Below are 13,999 nucleotides of genomic sequence, written 5' to 3'. Positions count from 1 at the left end.
GTGTGCAGCCAAGGGGCACTAAAACCTAGCAGGCCTTTGTTCTCCAACAACTCAAACAATCAAGATCTGATCTTATAGTCAGGTGCTTATAAACAGCAATACAACAGGTCTTAAGGCAAGTTAGGTGAGCTTTATAAAGCATCTAAGGGAAAAAAAAAAAAGAAAACAAAAAAAAGAAGCAACACATTATTCTTGGTGGTATTTCAGATTCCAGTGCCAAAAATTGATGGAATACAGAGGAGCCTTAGCTCTGAAATACTTCCAGATGCTGACAAAGTTTATTTCCTCTCATTTTGTTTTAAAAATAATTTCTGAAATGCTCAAAATGTAGGACTTATGGAGGGAATAATATGACTGTTTTTTAAATATATATACTAAAACAACCCAGCCAAGAGCCCACATGTACTCAATACAATTATTTTTCTATGCACAAAACTTTAGAAGTAGTTTTGGATCATATAGCACAGGTTGTTAAGCTAATTCACCTCCCACCTCTGAGAGCAAGGAAAGACTCCACTATCATACTTGCATAATAAACAGGACAAACAGAGGTTGTATCAGCAGGGCAATACACAAACAGTAAGTATTCACGATTAAAGAGAAAAGCAGCAATGCTGTGATAATTTAAGCCAGTATATTTTAGAAGAGATAGTAACAGTCATAACAATGCCCCTACAAACATCAGAGGTGAGCTCTTTCCCCTTACACTGTTTTCAGCTACAGGTCACCCTGTTTCAAAGGACAGCTACAGCAAAACCAGAAAAGATGAAGTGCACAACAGCAAAGACAAGCCAGGAAGATATTAAGCTCAACAGGCTGGAGCCATTTCTTATAGAAATTAACAAAATGATAACATAAGAGGCACATAAAGCAGTGAATACCACAATTAGGTGAGATCAGGTAGAAACTTTTCTATCTTAATAGCAGAAAAAGTGGGCACTTCTCTTTAACCTTCAGCAGGTTAAACAGATCTTTTTAATGTACAATGAATAGCTCACCAGTGAAATCCACTATCACTACCACTAACAGAGGCTAAGGACTCAACAAAAGCGAGAAAGGGACTGGGGAAAAGTGAAGAATAGGTTTCTACCTAGAATGCCAGCACACAGAATCATCATCTCAAATTTCATGGGAATGAGAGGGAGAAAAAAAAAATCTTTCATGGATGCATTACAATTTAACTCCCCTTTACAGGAGCTTCCTATAAAGGAAGCATTGGCACAGTCACAGACAGCATGGCTGGACTGCACAATCTGATCTATTGTACCAGCTCCTGGGTATTTCCACAGCCTTTCATGAGGCTCCTTCTATGTTCAGAGAACAGGAAAAGCATGTGAATGAAAATGCCTCACCTTTCATGCAGGTCAAATTTTAATCTTTCCAGGATCAACTTTAAGCAACAGAGAAGTTTAAGGTGAGATATAAGCTATTAATCTTCAGGTTCATTTTACTACACATGGAAGCCTGATTATCAACGTGCACGAGCAGTCTAATTATAGACACTCTGCCAGACTAATAAATCAGAATGAAATGTTACCATAAGAGAGACCGTTGAGAAAAGGTGACAGAGCACTTTATCAACACCACTACTGCTCTCCAGTTTCAAAGGTGGTTACTGGCTCCCCCTGGTGATCTTGCAGTAACAGATCCTCAGTAAAGAAATTGTATTTTTTAAGTATTCCTCCTGCCCTTCCTCTCTTCAGAAGTTAAGTCTATCAATTGGTAGGTTTTTTTAACAAGTGTCACTCCCATTTTATATTGTTACCAGAATCTTTCACAAAAGCTTACAGAAAATTTATATAAACATTTTTAATTTCCCAACTACAAGAACACTTTCCTCAGAAATACTCTTTACCTTAAATGTACTGAAAAAGTGAGCTGCTTTGGTTTTCAGAGGCCCAAGGTACCAGTACCTGAAAAAAGAACACAAATAGAACTTCTAAGATATCCAGGGGTCAATACTGGGAAAGGGAGAAATCTTCCTTGAAGTCAGAGCACACTGACTTGTTTGCCACTGGAGTTAGTGCTCCCCTACAACCTTCAGCTTTGTGATACTATCAGTTTCCACACACCACCAGCAGCTTAGCAGTGACATCCCTTTCCTGAGTTACAGGTCACCAAAATGCAGTACACAAACTTCACTACAGGCAGCACAACATCTCAGTAGCAGAATTTTACCTAGTTATGTGACACAACTAGGAATGATCTACAGGTCTGTGGTCTAACAGCTGGTGGGATGCATCTCCACAATATGCAATAAAGAATGATGTTGGAGGAAACAAATCAAAATCAACAGCTTCAGTGACAAAAGAACAGAGCCAGCAAACATTCATTTGCCCCAAAGGATGCTCAGATCAAAATCAATGTTTTACAAAATAAAAATCCTGCCCGCTATAGAGCACTGTATAGAATCTAAAGATGTGACTATATTTAAGCAGGCTTGGCACACATTTTGATCACTGTCTTCCACCAAAGAAGGTCAACAAAGCACATTAAATACCATCAGCTCAAGAGTACTGCAAATCTAAGTATATCATTAACTACTAAGGCATGCAACCGTCACACCACTCCCATCAAGCCATTAAATTGTCTGTAAAATAATAAAACCTCAAAAACATAAAACAGCACATTGTCTCCACCAGGACAGTGCTTAGCAGAGGCATAGTCAGACAAATTTCTGGAACTGTGGCTTATGGCTTAACACCCTTTGTAGTAGGTACCTTGTTTTCAGTATAAGATCAGTTGTGCTGGAATACACCAAATGTTTATTTAGCCCAATAACCCATCTCTCATGGGGACCAAAAGCAGGTGGAGAAGTATAAAACCAGGACAAGCACACATGGTTCTTGTCCCAGGCACACTCTGAGCACACATTCATTTGTGGCTGAAGTGCTTTCCCAGCTGGGCATGTTTTCCATGCATTTGGAAACATTCATGGAAGAGAATGAGGTTTGAGGATGTTCACGCTGCCCCACGTACAAAAGGTGCTGTCATCCTCCAGCACTGAGTCCAAAAGACTCTTACAAAAGGGAACTGCTGCAGGAAAAGATGTGAAGGCTGACACTAGGCAAAAAACAGAGTATGGGCAGGAAGCCTAGCAAGAGTGCGGAGGAAATAGAAGTGTACTTCCTTAGTCTTGGGGCTGCAATTAGCAGGATAACCTGCAGCATAGCCAAATCAGCACCTACACAAGCTACCAAGAATGTCCCTTGCTTCCCACAGACAAACACCCTCACCATTTACTGCATCTCCCACATCACCTCTCAAACCTAGTCAAATATCTCAAATATTTGCCAGACAGACTCCAGTGCTTTGCTACCTCTTGCTGACAAAGACAGCTCATTCACAAAACACATGGTATTTCCTTATACCTGTGCAGCAGAGACATGTGCTGCAATTCCTCCGTAGCAGTTAGAGAAGTGAACTGCTTTGGCCCTGCTGCTCCTTCACCAGATAGTGCTAGTCATTTGATACACAGACAGTGGCATATTAAATGTCCATTTGCAGAAAGCCCAACAATTATTAGTTTAGCATTCAGAGAACAGTCAGACAGCATGGTCCATGCCATTTCTGGCAGGAACTGAAGGGCATTTCTACTGCATCTGATGTCCCTTGTTGGAATTGAGTTACAGAGTCTGCGTGCGTCTTTTCATTGGCAGCTGATGAAAACCAATGGCCAATTACTTTACTTAGACTTTACTCAAGGGAGAGCTTTTCCCACTGATACAATGTGAATAAAGTTCCAGAAGTGGGCACCACAAGGCAAGCAGAAAGTAAATACTCAAAAGAACTGGTCAGCACCAAGTAAGTGTTTATTTCAAATGACAAAAATGCTGAAATGTCGTATACTGCCATGTGTGTAAGGCAAGACCTAACAAGAGCGGGTGACTCTGCCTGTCAAATGCCTACACTCAAAACAGACTTCTTTATAAGAGGGGGGTATGTCCTTTTAGGCAACTGATGCTAAAAAACATAGTTTCAAAAACCAGTATTTTCTTACTTGCTAACTTTAACTCCTGCATCTCTGTAAGATCCCCATCTTAAACCAGTCACTGCAAACACAGGCTGTTCTTTTGCTCCCTGTAAAGAAAAACAAACATTGTGAAATTGCTTTCTCTTATCTTGTTTCCAACTTTGTTTTTTGCAGCTAGAAAAATACCATTTCTATAGAAACAGATTTCTGATCAGTCCCAGAAGTGAAATTTCACATAAGAGGTATGATAAATAGCTAACAGCAATAAAACTAAGCAGAATTTAAGCATTACACATTCCATCTGCTCCCAGAGAGGAGTGTAAGAGGTGAAGTTTTGAAGAGGTTGATTGAGTTTGACTGCACACCCAGCAATAGCCATTTCATTTTGTGGATATTGTCAGCCAAAAGCAAGGAGCTCTGCACAGTGACACTAAGTTCTCGCTGCAGAAATGTCCATTCTACAACATAACAGAAAAATAATATTCAAAAACCATATAGGGCATAGTCAAAGGTTTTCCCATTTCATATTTTTCAGTTTGTAAAAGAAAGCTATTAACTCCACAATACATATGAATGCATTAAATCAGCTCAGACAGCTATTGTTCTCTCTCACCGTTTCTACAGAAATATTGGTGTTAGTAAGTTTTGTATTCATCAATATTCTCTGAGCCTCAAAAAAAGATGTTCAGGCATTCTTGTGTTTTCTCCAGTTTAGACTATCTGATGTCACAGCATACAGTGGAGAAACGACTGCCACCAGAACTGCTGATACCATAAACCAAAATTCACGACAGCATTACACAGAGAAAAAGCAGTCCATGTAAACAGAACAACATGAGAATAGTAAAGTTTTAGGAACGTTGGGTGCCAATACCTTGATCTGCAAGACATCAAGTGGAACTGTCTCTCCCTTCAAAATGGCCAGTGTAGCATTAGTAATATGTCTGCAAAACAAACAGGAAAGAAATAAAAGAAAACAACCAGGAAGAAAGGAAACAAGTAAGATGTAAAATTACACTTTTTTTCAGCAAATCCCACTATGAGTCCAGGTGTGGCTTTTTTGCAGCAAACAACCACCTCAGGGAAAGAACTCTGACAAAGTCTGTGTCCTAACAAACAGCAAAACACCTGAAGAGCAAAAGGAAGTTCTCAGCCTAAGCTTTTCAGAGATTACTCCTTCTTCAGCTAATCTGGCAGATCACACACCAACTCTGTTACTCGCTGCTGTTTTGGATACTTAACCCACTATGGACCCAAATCATGGTTTTATTTTATTGGTGGCAAATGTAACAACCTGGGAGGGAAGGGGATGGTCATGACACTGGTCTCAAATCATGTGTCTGGGACTGAATTGCCTTAGTATGTTAATTTGTTTTGAAGGTTTTAATCAACATAAATCTACCTATCAGCAGTGCTCATGTGGTTTTGGTCTCCATTAAGTTGTGGACAGTTGCTAATGCACTTTATCATTTCAAGTCGTAAAGTGTGGCACTAGAGATTTTGTAACCAAAGTGTTCAAGTTCATAAAGCAGTCTCTATGTTCAGACCTTGAAGCATATATTTCATTAAAACTCCTTCCTTGTTTTCAAAGCTGGGTAAAATTTAAATTCCACATTGTGCACATTTCCAGTGTCTCAGCTGGACAAGGAAAAAAACCCAAAGAAAACCAAATGCAGTTTTCAGATGCTGCCCAATATTCACATCACTCAGCAGAAGAAATTGTCCTTGGCTCCATCAGGCTTGGAATACTGAGACAGAGAAGGAAGCTGTTCTTACCTCTGCCCTTCTTTTCTCCTAACTCTTACCTTTCTGTAAGACCTCTACAGTTCCTACACTTCAAAGGTAAGATCTAATAGTGCTGAAGGAACCAAAGCCCAAATACTTCTTTTTAAAATATCACTTCTGCACTTAAGTCAGGTTCTGTTACTAGTGTGGGTTGTTAAGCAGCCTATTGACCAAATTCCTTTCAACTTCACCAATATGCTGCAGTCGCACCTGCACAGTTCATTACCTTGGGACAAGAAGATCATTCATTTCAAACAGCTTCTTTAGAACCCAAACATAAATTATTATTTTAATCTTAGCTGCTGATTACAGCCTTGTCCATCTTGCCAAGCTTCAAAGCACTCTGGTAGTTTTCATGAAGGATGTTATGCCAGTTGGCTCCTGGGTTTTACGTATGATGGATACCAGCAAGGGTCCCGCAAAGAGGAATGTTAATGAGTTACTGGGAGAATCAGAGTGAACAGATTTCAGGAGAAAGGAGCAATATATTCATTAGTATGGGAGAAGAGGAAGGAAAAAATTGAAAAGAAATGAAGTGTGGGGAAAAGAAAGATGAGTTGACTGGCCTTTTTACTTTAGAAGTGGGCAAAACAAACTTACAACAAACTGAAATGGAGGCAACAGATACTGCCAGACTGGATCATATCCAGGATGCTGACAGATTCAGGTTTTGGAGAGTTGCCAACATCACTCCCATCACAGGGATGGGCGAGAAACCCTGCAGAAGTCAGTAATGGGATCCAATCTTCCCCATAAAGATATTCTTGTATGCCTTACTCTGCAGGTGCTAACCAGGTTATATGCAGACTGGTTTCTAGAATTCTTAAATTGGAGAAGAGATGGAAAGAGGGTTTTTTTGTTTTATTTTGTCATATCCGTGCTATTATATTTCTGACTACTCCTAAGAGTTTTGATTTTTTTTTTTAAACATGCCAAACCCTGAGTATCACATGACCACAGAGAAATTAGCCACAGCAAATGATTTCATGTTCTAATAATTATACATTTCCTTCTTTTAATTTTTAGTCAGTTTTTGGAAGTCATTAACTCAGGGAAGTCCAGAGAATCATCAGGCTCTGCCCAGAGACTGCCAATTTCTATGTAACATGGAAGAAAAAGAAAAGTATCAAGCTACTGAGAAGCACTACTTCTTGAAAACAAACAAACAAAAAGCCCCCTTTCAGGGACAAGTAATACTTACTGGACTTGGTTCGTGCTCTCAGGGTAGAGCGTGTGGCTCAGAGTGCAGGTCTTCCCAAGAGGTATGAATCCTATAGGGATCTTACTGAAGACAGCCTGGACACACGAGGAGAGTAAATTAACATTTGCATCAGCTGAATGAAGCTTCCTGTGTGGAGATCACAGCTGCGTCTGATATCACCCCTTTGGCATTAAGCAGCCAGGCCCTTCCTTAAATGAGGCAGTAATACATAACAACTCAGAACATGGCATCCGAATCTGTGAATCCACCACTGCCAACTGGGTCCAAAGGAGCTTTCTGTAATCATTAAGAGCATTGTTACATGCAGGTTGGCAGCCATGTCCTAACTAATGCATGGATTCTGTCAGCAATCTGCCATCTTTCTTAATACTGACAGTGGCATCACAAGCTCTGAATCTCATTTACCATTGCAGAAATCCCCCTCTGATAAAGTAACCTTGCATGGCAAAGAGATTTTCTAAGTTAAGGAAAGGAAATTAATTGATTCCTCTGGCATCCAAATCATGAAGCAGCAGAAGGTCTAATTTTTGGAAGTCATTGACCATGTTATTTTTCTGTACCACAGTTCAGCAAAAGGGCTTGTTGAAGGAGCATGTTATTATACTATACATCATAATAAACTGTGCTTCTTGAAGCGTGTCAGCAAATCAATGTAAACTACCCTATATCACAATGTACCTTCTCCCTGCTGGGCACTGCTGCTAGCAGCACCATGATACTGTAAATCCGCACCGACTAAGCAATACCCCTCTCACTTCATGCACACCTGCTCTCCTTTGCTATCTCTGTGTCACCTGCAAGTCTTAACACTTCTCAAACGCCCTTCTCTCATTTTCTTCAGAATTGTTTTACAGCATACAGATGACAGGCTGTTTGCAGCTCATGCGGTCGTGCTCTGCTCCCCTGGCTGCTAGGATCAGCGTTTATGGAGTACCTTGCATAGGCTCTTCTTATCCAGGCAACAGTGGTATGACATACCCAAGTAAAAAGGGAAGCAGAGCACAGAGTGAGGGGGCTGAACTGCAGATCTCTACTCCTAAGACAGTGATATGAAGGACAAGAAGAATTTCCTGGCCAAAGACATAAAGTGACACTACTACACTGCAGTATTCCACCCGAAACAGTGCCAGAAGCAGAATTTTCCACACTACTGCAAATCAACCCAAGCTACATCAAGATAGTAAGTCAAAAAATAGAGAAAAAAAATTAGCCAGTAAAGCCTCTAAAACTTTTCTTCCACTATCTTTAGATTATAGAGGTCTCAGGGGCCAACTATAATAATATTAAATTTAAAAAACTGATGTCTCAAAATTGATACAGCAAGTGCCCCTTTAAAAATACTGGCTTGGTTGCAGAGTTTCTCTTGTCACATTCAGGCAAAGCAACTGCCTAAACAGATACAATTCTAGCTGCCAAGGATATCATCATAATCTTGTCTGGATCATTTAACTGAGTTTTTGCCAGCTCCTGCCAGAAGGTTTTGGGAACAATGATTCCCTCCTTTCTTCAATAACACTGTCCTCCCTCTTTAAAAAGAAAAATCACTCTCATTTCCATTCGGAGCGATCCACCTTGAGAGGTTAAAACTTGCTTTCTGCAGCCATCTGCATAGGTAGATATTAACTGCTTGAAAAAATGGCAAAGCAATCATAAAGCAATAGAGGCATGGCCATAACTGAATTCGGTTTCAAGCCTGTACAAATACAAGAAAAACATGTACTTTCGCCCAATGCTTCTGCCAAACAAAGCAGCATACACAGCTGGTCCATGGGTCTTTGAAAGTTGTGCATTTGGCTTCTCCACAGTCCCTGCTCTGACACTGGAAACTTCCCAAAGCCATGGCTTGGGAGCCATTGCACTCCCTGAGAAAGGGAATGAGGAACAATGGGCAGAATTGCAGGACACTAGCATGGCTGACTTATTACGCAGCAAGCTGGCTTCAGATTAGTAAGCAACACATCCGTAGAAGACAGTGAGGCCAAGAGATCACAGCGGCTGTACAAGACACTTCATCTAAGAAATAAACAAAATTTAAAAAGTGACACTTTCTCACCTCATCTGCTCTGCGGAGAAGTCCAGTTATGACCTGAAAAACATGGGAAATGCTCAGCTCTGAGAATTTTGTTTTTCAGTTACAGTAGAAAGCTACGAAATTCATACCCACATTTACTCTTTGGAAAAGATTCAAGGAGCAGCTACTCTTTTATGGAAGGTGCTACATGGGAAAGGAGGCATGTTCAGTGTGCAAACATGGTGGAAATAGCAGGGTTACAAGCGCCCATGAGTGTATGCTGGCACCACAACCAATGCCAGCGTAAACGTTTTAACACTGAATAATGCTCTGCGTAATGCAGAAATAGCACTGATCAGTGTGCAATTAACAATAATCAATTCTAAGGCCAGGAGAAACTTTCAGATGTATTCTGACCACTTTCTTTTAAGGTCCTTGCATTTCATTTAGCCATTGCCTTATGAGGACAGTAGTTAGCATTCCAGGAAATACCTTAATAAAATACAGCCTTCCTTGAAAAATAGAGTATCCCCCAGTTCTGCTGGTAGTTTGCTCCTGTCACTAATCATCTTGACAATAGGCATTTATTAAATACATACCATGCTTTGTTATCACTCCCCCGTAATTTTTAAATTATTTGATTCCCACTTAGCAAAACATGCATTCCTCTTGGGGAGTACAGACAGGAATGAACTTTGAAAATTAAACCATTACAGCTACATTACACAGAAAGAAAAAGTTAGAATCATGTCACCCCAGATAATTTTCTCATTCTAGAATAAAATTCTGGAAGATAGTTATGTCATACGCTCTTTCTGCCCCCACTCCCATCATCACTTTTAGACAATAACAACTAGCAGAGTTTTCTTGTGCCCATAAGATTATAACATTGACTGAAAACACAGATACTAAAATGGAAAAATCTCTAGTAATACTTGTTATGATGTTGCTACATTACACAGACACAATCTTCTCATCCTCAGCCTGACTATGGTTCTCAACAAACCAGGACAAAGCTCCCGCAGTACCTCTTGTACTGTGCCATCTCCTCCTGCAATAATGATCAGATCCGTGTTTTCCATCAATTCCAGCAGCTTTTTTGCTTGTCCCTCATAATCAGTCTGAAGAAACAGAAATCCAAACATGAGAAATCAAGTGACTATTTCTAGGATTTTTCTTCTACAGGAAAAAAAAAAGAATCATCTAGCCATTTGCTTAATAGTTATTCTCATATAGGCACACAGTGCTGTATATTACCTACATTCACTGAAATTTCTTCAACTTAGAAAACAAGTCTGCTGCCTAATAGAATGTGTGCAAGCAAATGCACACACAAAAGCTAAATGAAATATCAGAGTAAATCTTATTCAGTAGATCTAGAATATGGCAGCAATACTCATATTTCCAGGTAGTTTTACACTGAAACAAAACCACAAGCAAATCATGCTCTTGCAGAAAAAGTCCCAAAATCTTTAGCAACCAAAGTGCTCCAGTGCGTCTCCTGAAACACAGAATCAGCTACACAAAAGGCTACTGCCCAACAGCAAGCTGTTGACAACAGGTTTAGCGGTAAAGAGTACACTGATGTTCCAAACCATCAAAACAGTTTTCTGCAAAATGAATGTCTTTTACAGGGACACGTCAGCCTCAGTTACTGGCCCAGCCCTGTTTCGCTAACTTGTCAGGCCTGAAGCTACAAAGCATCAGTTTTAAGTCTTGCAAAATAATTTTTTCTCTTAGGGTGGGACTATGTATTTTCAACGCACAGAGAAAGGCATTAATAAAACAGCATTTTAACTCTAAACCTTGTGAAAAAGATTCCAAGACAGAAAGATACATATTACAGTACTTCACTGCTAGGACACAGTGACTATTAAAGAATTCACATATCACAGCCTCAAAAACCTGCAAAAAGATCAGAATCCCTTCATGTTTACTTGTTCTTCTCTTTCCAGAGAAAACCTCTCTGCTAATTTACACCATTTAGAGCTCAGTGTTCTGCTTTTGTGATGGGAATGTTGAATTATTTGGGTATACACCGAGATATTTTCACTGTAAAAATAAAAGGTTATTTTTAATTAATCTGAACAGTTCCACTTCACGTCAAAGTTCCTCACTTCTGAATTCTGCAAGTTCAGGCAGAATTGACAATTTCAACAGTGACTGGCACGCACCACTAGCCAGCACTCAAATATTTAGAGAGTTTTCTCTCAAACATGAATTATAGAAGGGCTGCTTTAGACAGACAGACAAGCACATGTACTGCTTTAGCTGAAAATTAAAAACTCAGTACACAGTTTGTAAATTAACTGTGAATTAAAAAGAAAAAGATTAAGTACCAGCTTAATATCTCAGTATTTATTTCTTCCCACAGGATGTCTACAGGACAACTGAGAATTTCAAATGCATCCAGAATTTAATTTCAGTTCTTCACGAGGAGAAAGCAGAGCAGACAATGTATCTGTATTAGCAGAACCTATCAGTTCTTACCTTAACCACAGTTACATCCAAGCCTGATAAGTGCAAAATTGGAGCAGCATTCTTTTCAAAAAGGTTCCTGGCTTTGCTAGAAATAACAGAGTAAAAACTATTTCATTAGTCTGGTGGCTAGAAAAATTAAAAAGGAAAGAAACAAATGAATAACAAGAAGATATCTACTTAAAAATGAGCATACATTCTACAAAATCAGTCACTCAACCTGCCAGTCAGGAAAGATGAGATTTCATTTGGTTCAAATGTATTACATTTCTAGACTCATATCTCAGATGTCAGTTTTTTGTTGCAGTTTTAATAAATGCGGAAGAGGTTATCTAGCTTTCTCCAAAAATAATTTAAAAAACCCAACAAAACAAAACAACATCTCCAGAAAGAAATTTATTACAAAATTAATCACTTAGAGAGCACCAGGCTTTAAGACCACAAAGAAGGCCCATTTAGGTTTTCAGAAAAAAATATTTACTGCTACATGTTATTAAGTAAGTTTAGAAGCAAAATTTTATCTGACCTTTTGTTATAGGACTGATACATTTTCTGCCTGTAACTGCATAATAAAATAATTATGCCATTAACTATAAATTGCTTACAGTAAGTAGAAGAATGAGACTAGAAGTCAGAGACTTAATTTCTTAACACTTTGCATTTTCCAGTCACGGGTGTTTTGAACAAAAGCATGTTAAGTCCAAGCACTTCCATGTCAGATATATTCTTCCTTTCATGTTACTAACAACTCCCTGCCCCTCCCCAAGATGCAACTGATATGAAGCTTAGCTGATCAGCAGAAGCAGACACACATCACATCCAAGATTACTGTTTTTCTGCTAAAAAGCATGTAAAAATAGCAGCCAACCTCTTCCAGGAGTCCTGCTCTGAGCCCATATTTAGCCTCTCAGTTTGTGGGCACATCCCTTTCAAGGACAGGTTCCCACAGAAGCAAGATCACTGCTGGCTAACTTCAAGTCTTGAAGTAATCAAGGTCATCTCTTATTTCTATAGTTTTTGAGGATGGAAATGCATCACATACAAGAGTTTGGAAGGAATACGAAGGAATTCCACATACAAAGGAATGACAAAGGCCAAAACACAGGATAAAAGAAAAATTAAAAATATACATATGTTTAGAAATCATTCTTTCAACTCAAGCATCCACTTCTATTTCTCATCCCAGTATTTTTGGTGAAATAAAATCTGGCATAGTTACATAGCACCAGCTTGGCATCAGAGGGAGGCAAAAATGAGCTCAAAAATCTGGCTGGCTTTTCTAGTGGATGGCAGAGCAAAAATACAGAAAAAGTGCCTCCCATATGAGTGTAGGGAAGAAGGAATTTTACCCTTTGCAAGCTGCTGGGTTGAGGAACACTGTCGCTTTCTTCAGTGGCATACTGGAAGGGATCAGCTGGTTGCCAAAAGCCTAAGTAAGAGAAAAAGAGCAGAGTTCAGTTTATCTTTTAAGCACATTGGAAACAGTTCAAAATAATGCATCTCTACAAACGTCAACGGGCTTTCAAGCCTCATGACATTCAAATGACTTCCATCTTCAGCCATTGTACAGGTCTCCTATTCAAAGACCTGCGCTCTTAGCAACAGCTCACGCTACTGTTACAAGCCCATTTTTACAATTCCACCACCATTTAGTTTTTGTCAGCCCCTGGTTTTCTGCCATGGGCAGAGATCCAGAGAGCTATCCTTGACTCCAAGGTTACTCAATTTTCCTTCCTTATGTAGTTCTCATACGCCTGCCTGCCACCTTCTTTCTGCATCTTCTTCCACTTCCATACTTCATTTCTTATATCTCTTCTGCTCATTTTTGTATTTTCTATACTGAATTTTTTGAATATATGAAAGATAATCATCAAAGAATCTGCCCTGACCTATAAGCAAGCTCACTGTTTCTCAGGCATTTTTTCTTCCTAATGTCTCCATATAAAAATCACTTAATTCCTCTTCCACTTTTAGCCCAATTCTCAATAGGTGCCTTGATTTTAAATTCTTCAAGAGTTACTCCATACAGCCTCTTGTACATGTTAGCCATTTGTACCTATTTCCATAGCTTTTCAGCACAGAAGAGGCACGAAAAGGCAAAGCTTCCATGCTTGTTACTTCCCACTCTGCAAACCTCTTTTAGGTCACCTAAAGGCATCCTTGCTACCACACCAAACCAAACTGGTTTTGAGTACAAGGATGACAACGTATTCAGCAGTACCATCCAGAAACCCCAGAAATAAAGTAGGAACAAAAGACTATTGCACTGAACACAAGACACAGTCAACTGCCCCTGGTTCCCGCCCCCCCCCCCCCCCCCCCCGTTTATCTTAAAAGTTAATCCTCCTAGCAGGAATTTTTATATTGAAGAAGGTGGACACTGTACAAAAAGCACAGTAGATTTTAGTGATCATTAGCTGTTTGAATTTATAATTAACTCCACTTGCCAACTTTGCTCAGGAAACCCCAATTAAAAGAAGCGTGCAGCTGGCTATGTTGCTTAAAACATTCAAATTTCTTCTTCAAGAAA

The 13,999-nt window shown here is 39.5% G+C and overlaps 1 protein-coding gene across 5 annotated transcripts in view; it reads right to left on the bottom strand.

Moving 5' to 3' along the window:
* AGK (acylglycerol kinase) overlaps positions 1–13,999 on the bottom strand; it is a 37,599-nt gene that overhangs the window by 10,802 nt on the left and 12,798 nt on the right. For all 5 annotated transcript variants that reach the window (XM_069807551.1, XM_069807547.1, XM_069807549.1 and 2 more), the window contains 8 exons: positions 12,819–12,898; positions 11,482–11,557; positions 10,020–10,112; positions 9,034–9,066; positions 6,960–7,054; positions 4,848–4,917; positions 4,001–4,080; positions 1,856–1,913 (listed from right to left, as the gene is read on the bottom strand). In XM_069807551.1, the coding sequence (XP_069663652.1) occupies positions 1,856–1,913; positions 4,001–4,080; positions 4,848–4,917; positions 6,960–7,054; positions 9,034–9,066; positions 10,020–10,112; positions 11,482–11,557; positions 12,819–12,898 (585 nt within the window). The remainder of the gene's footprint in view (positions 1–1,855; positions 1,914–4,000; positions 4,081–4,847; positions 4,918–6,959; positions 7,055–9,033; positions 9,067–10,019; positions 10,113–11,481; positions 11,558–12,818; positions 12,899–13,999) is intronic.

Source organism: Haliaeetus albicilla, chromosome 19 (assembly GCF_947461875.1).
Source record: "Haliaeetus albicilla chromosome 19, bHalAlb1.1, whole genome shotgun sequence".
NCBI lineage: Eukaryota > Metazoa > Chordata > Aves > Accipitriformes > Accipitridae > Haliaeetus > Haliaeetus albicilla.
Note: the sequence above shows the minus strand (reverse complement) of the source record. Positions and strands in the feature narration are given on the sequence as shown.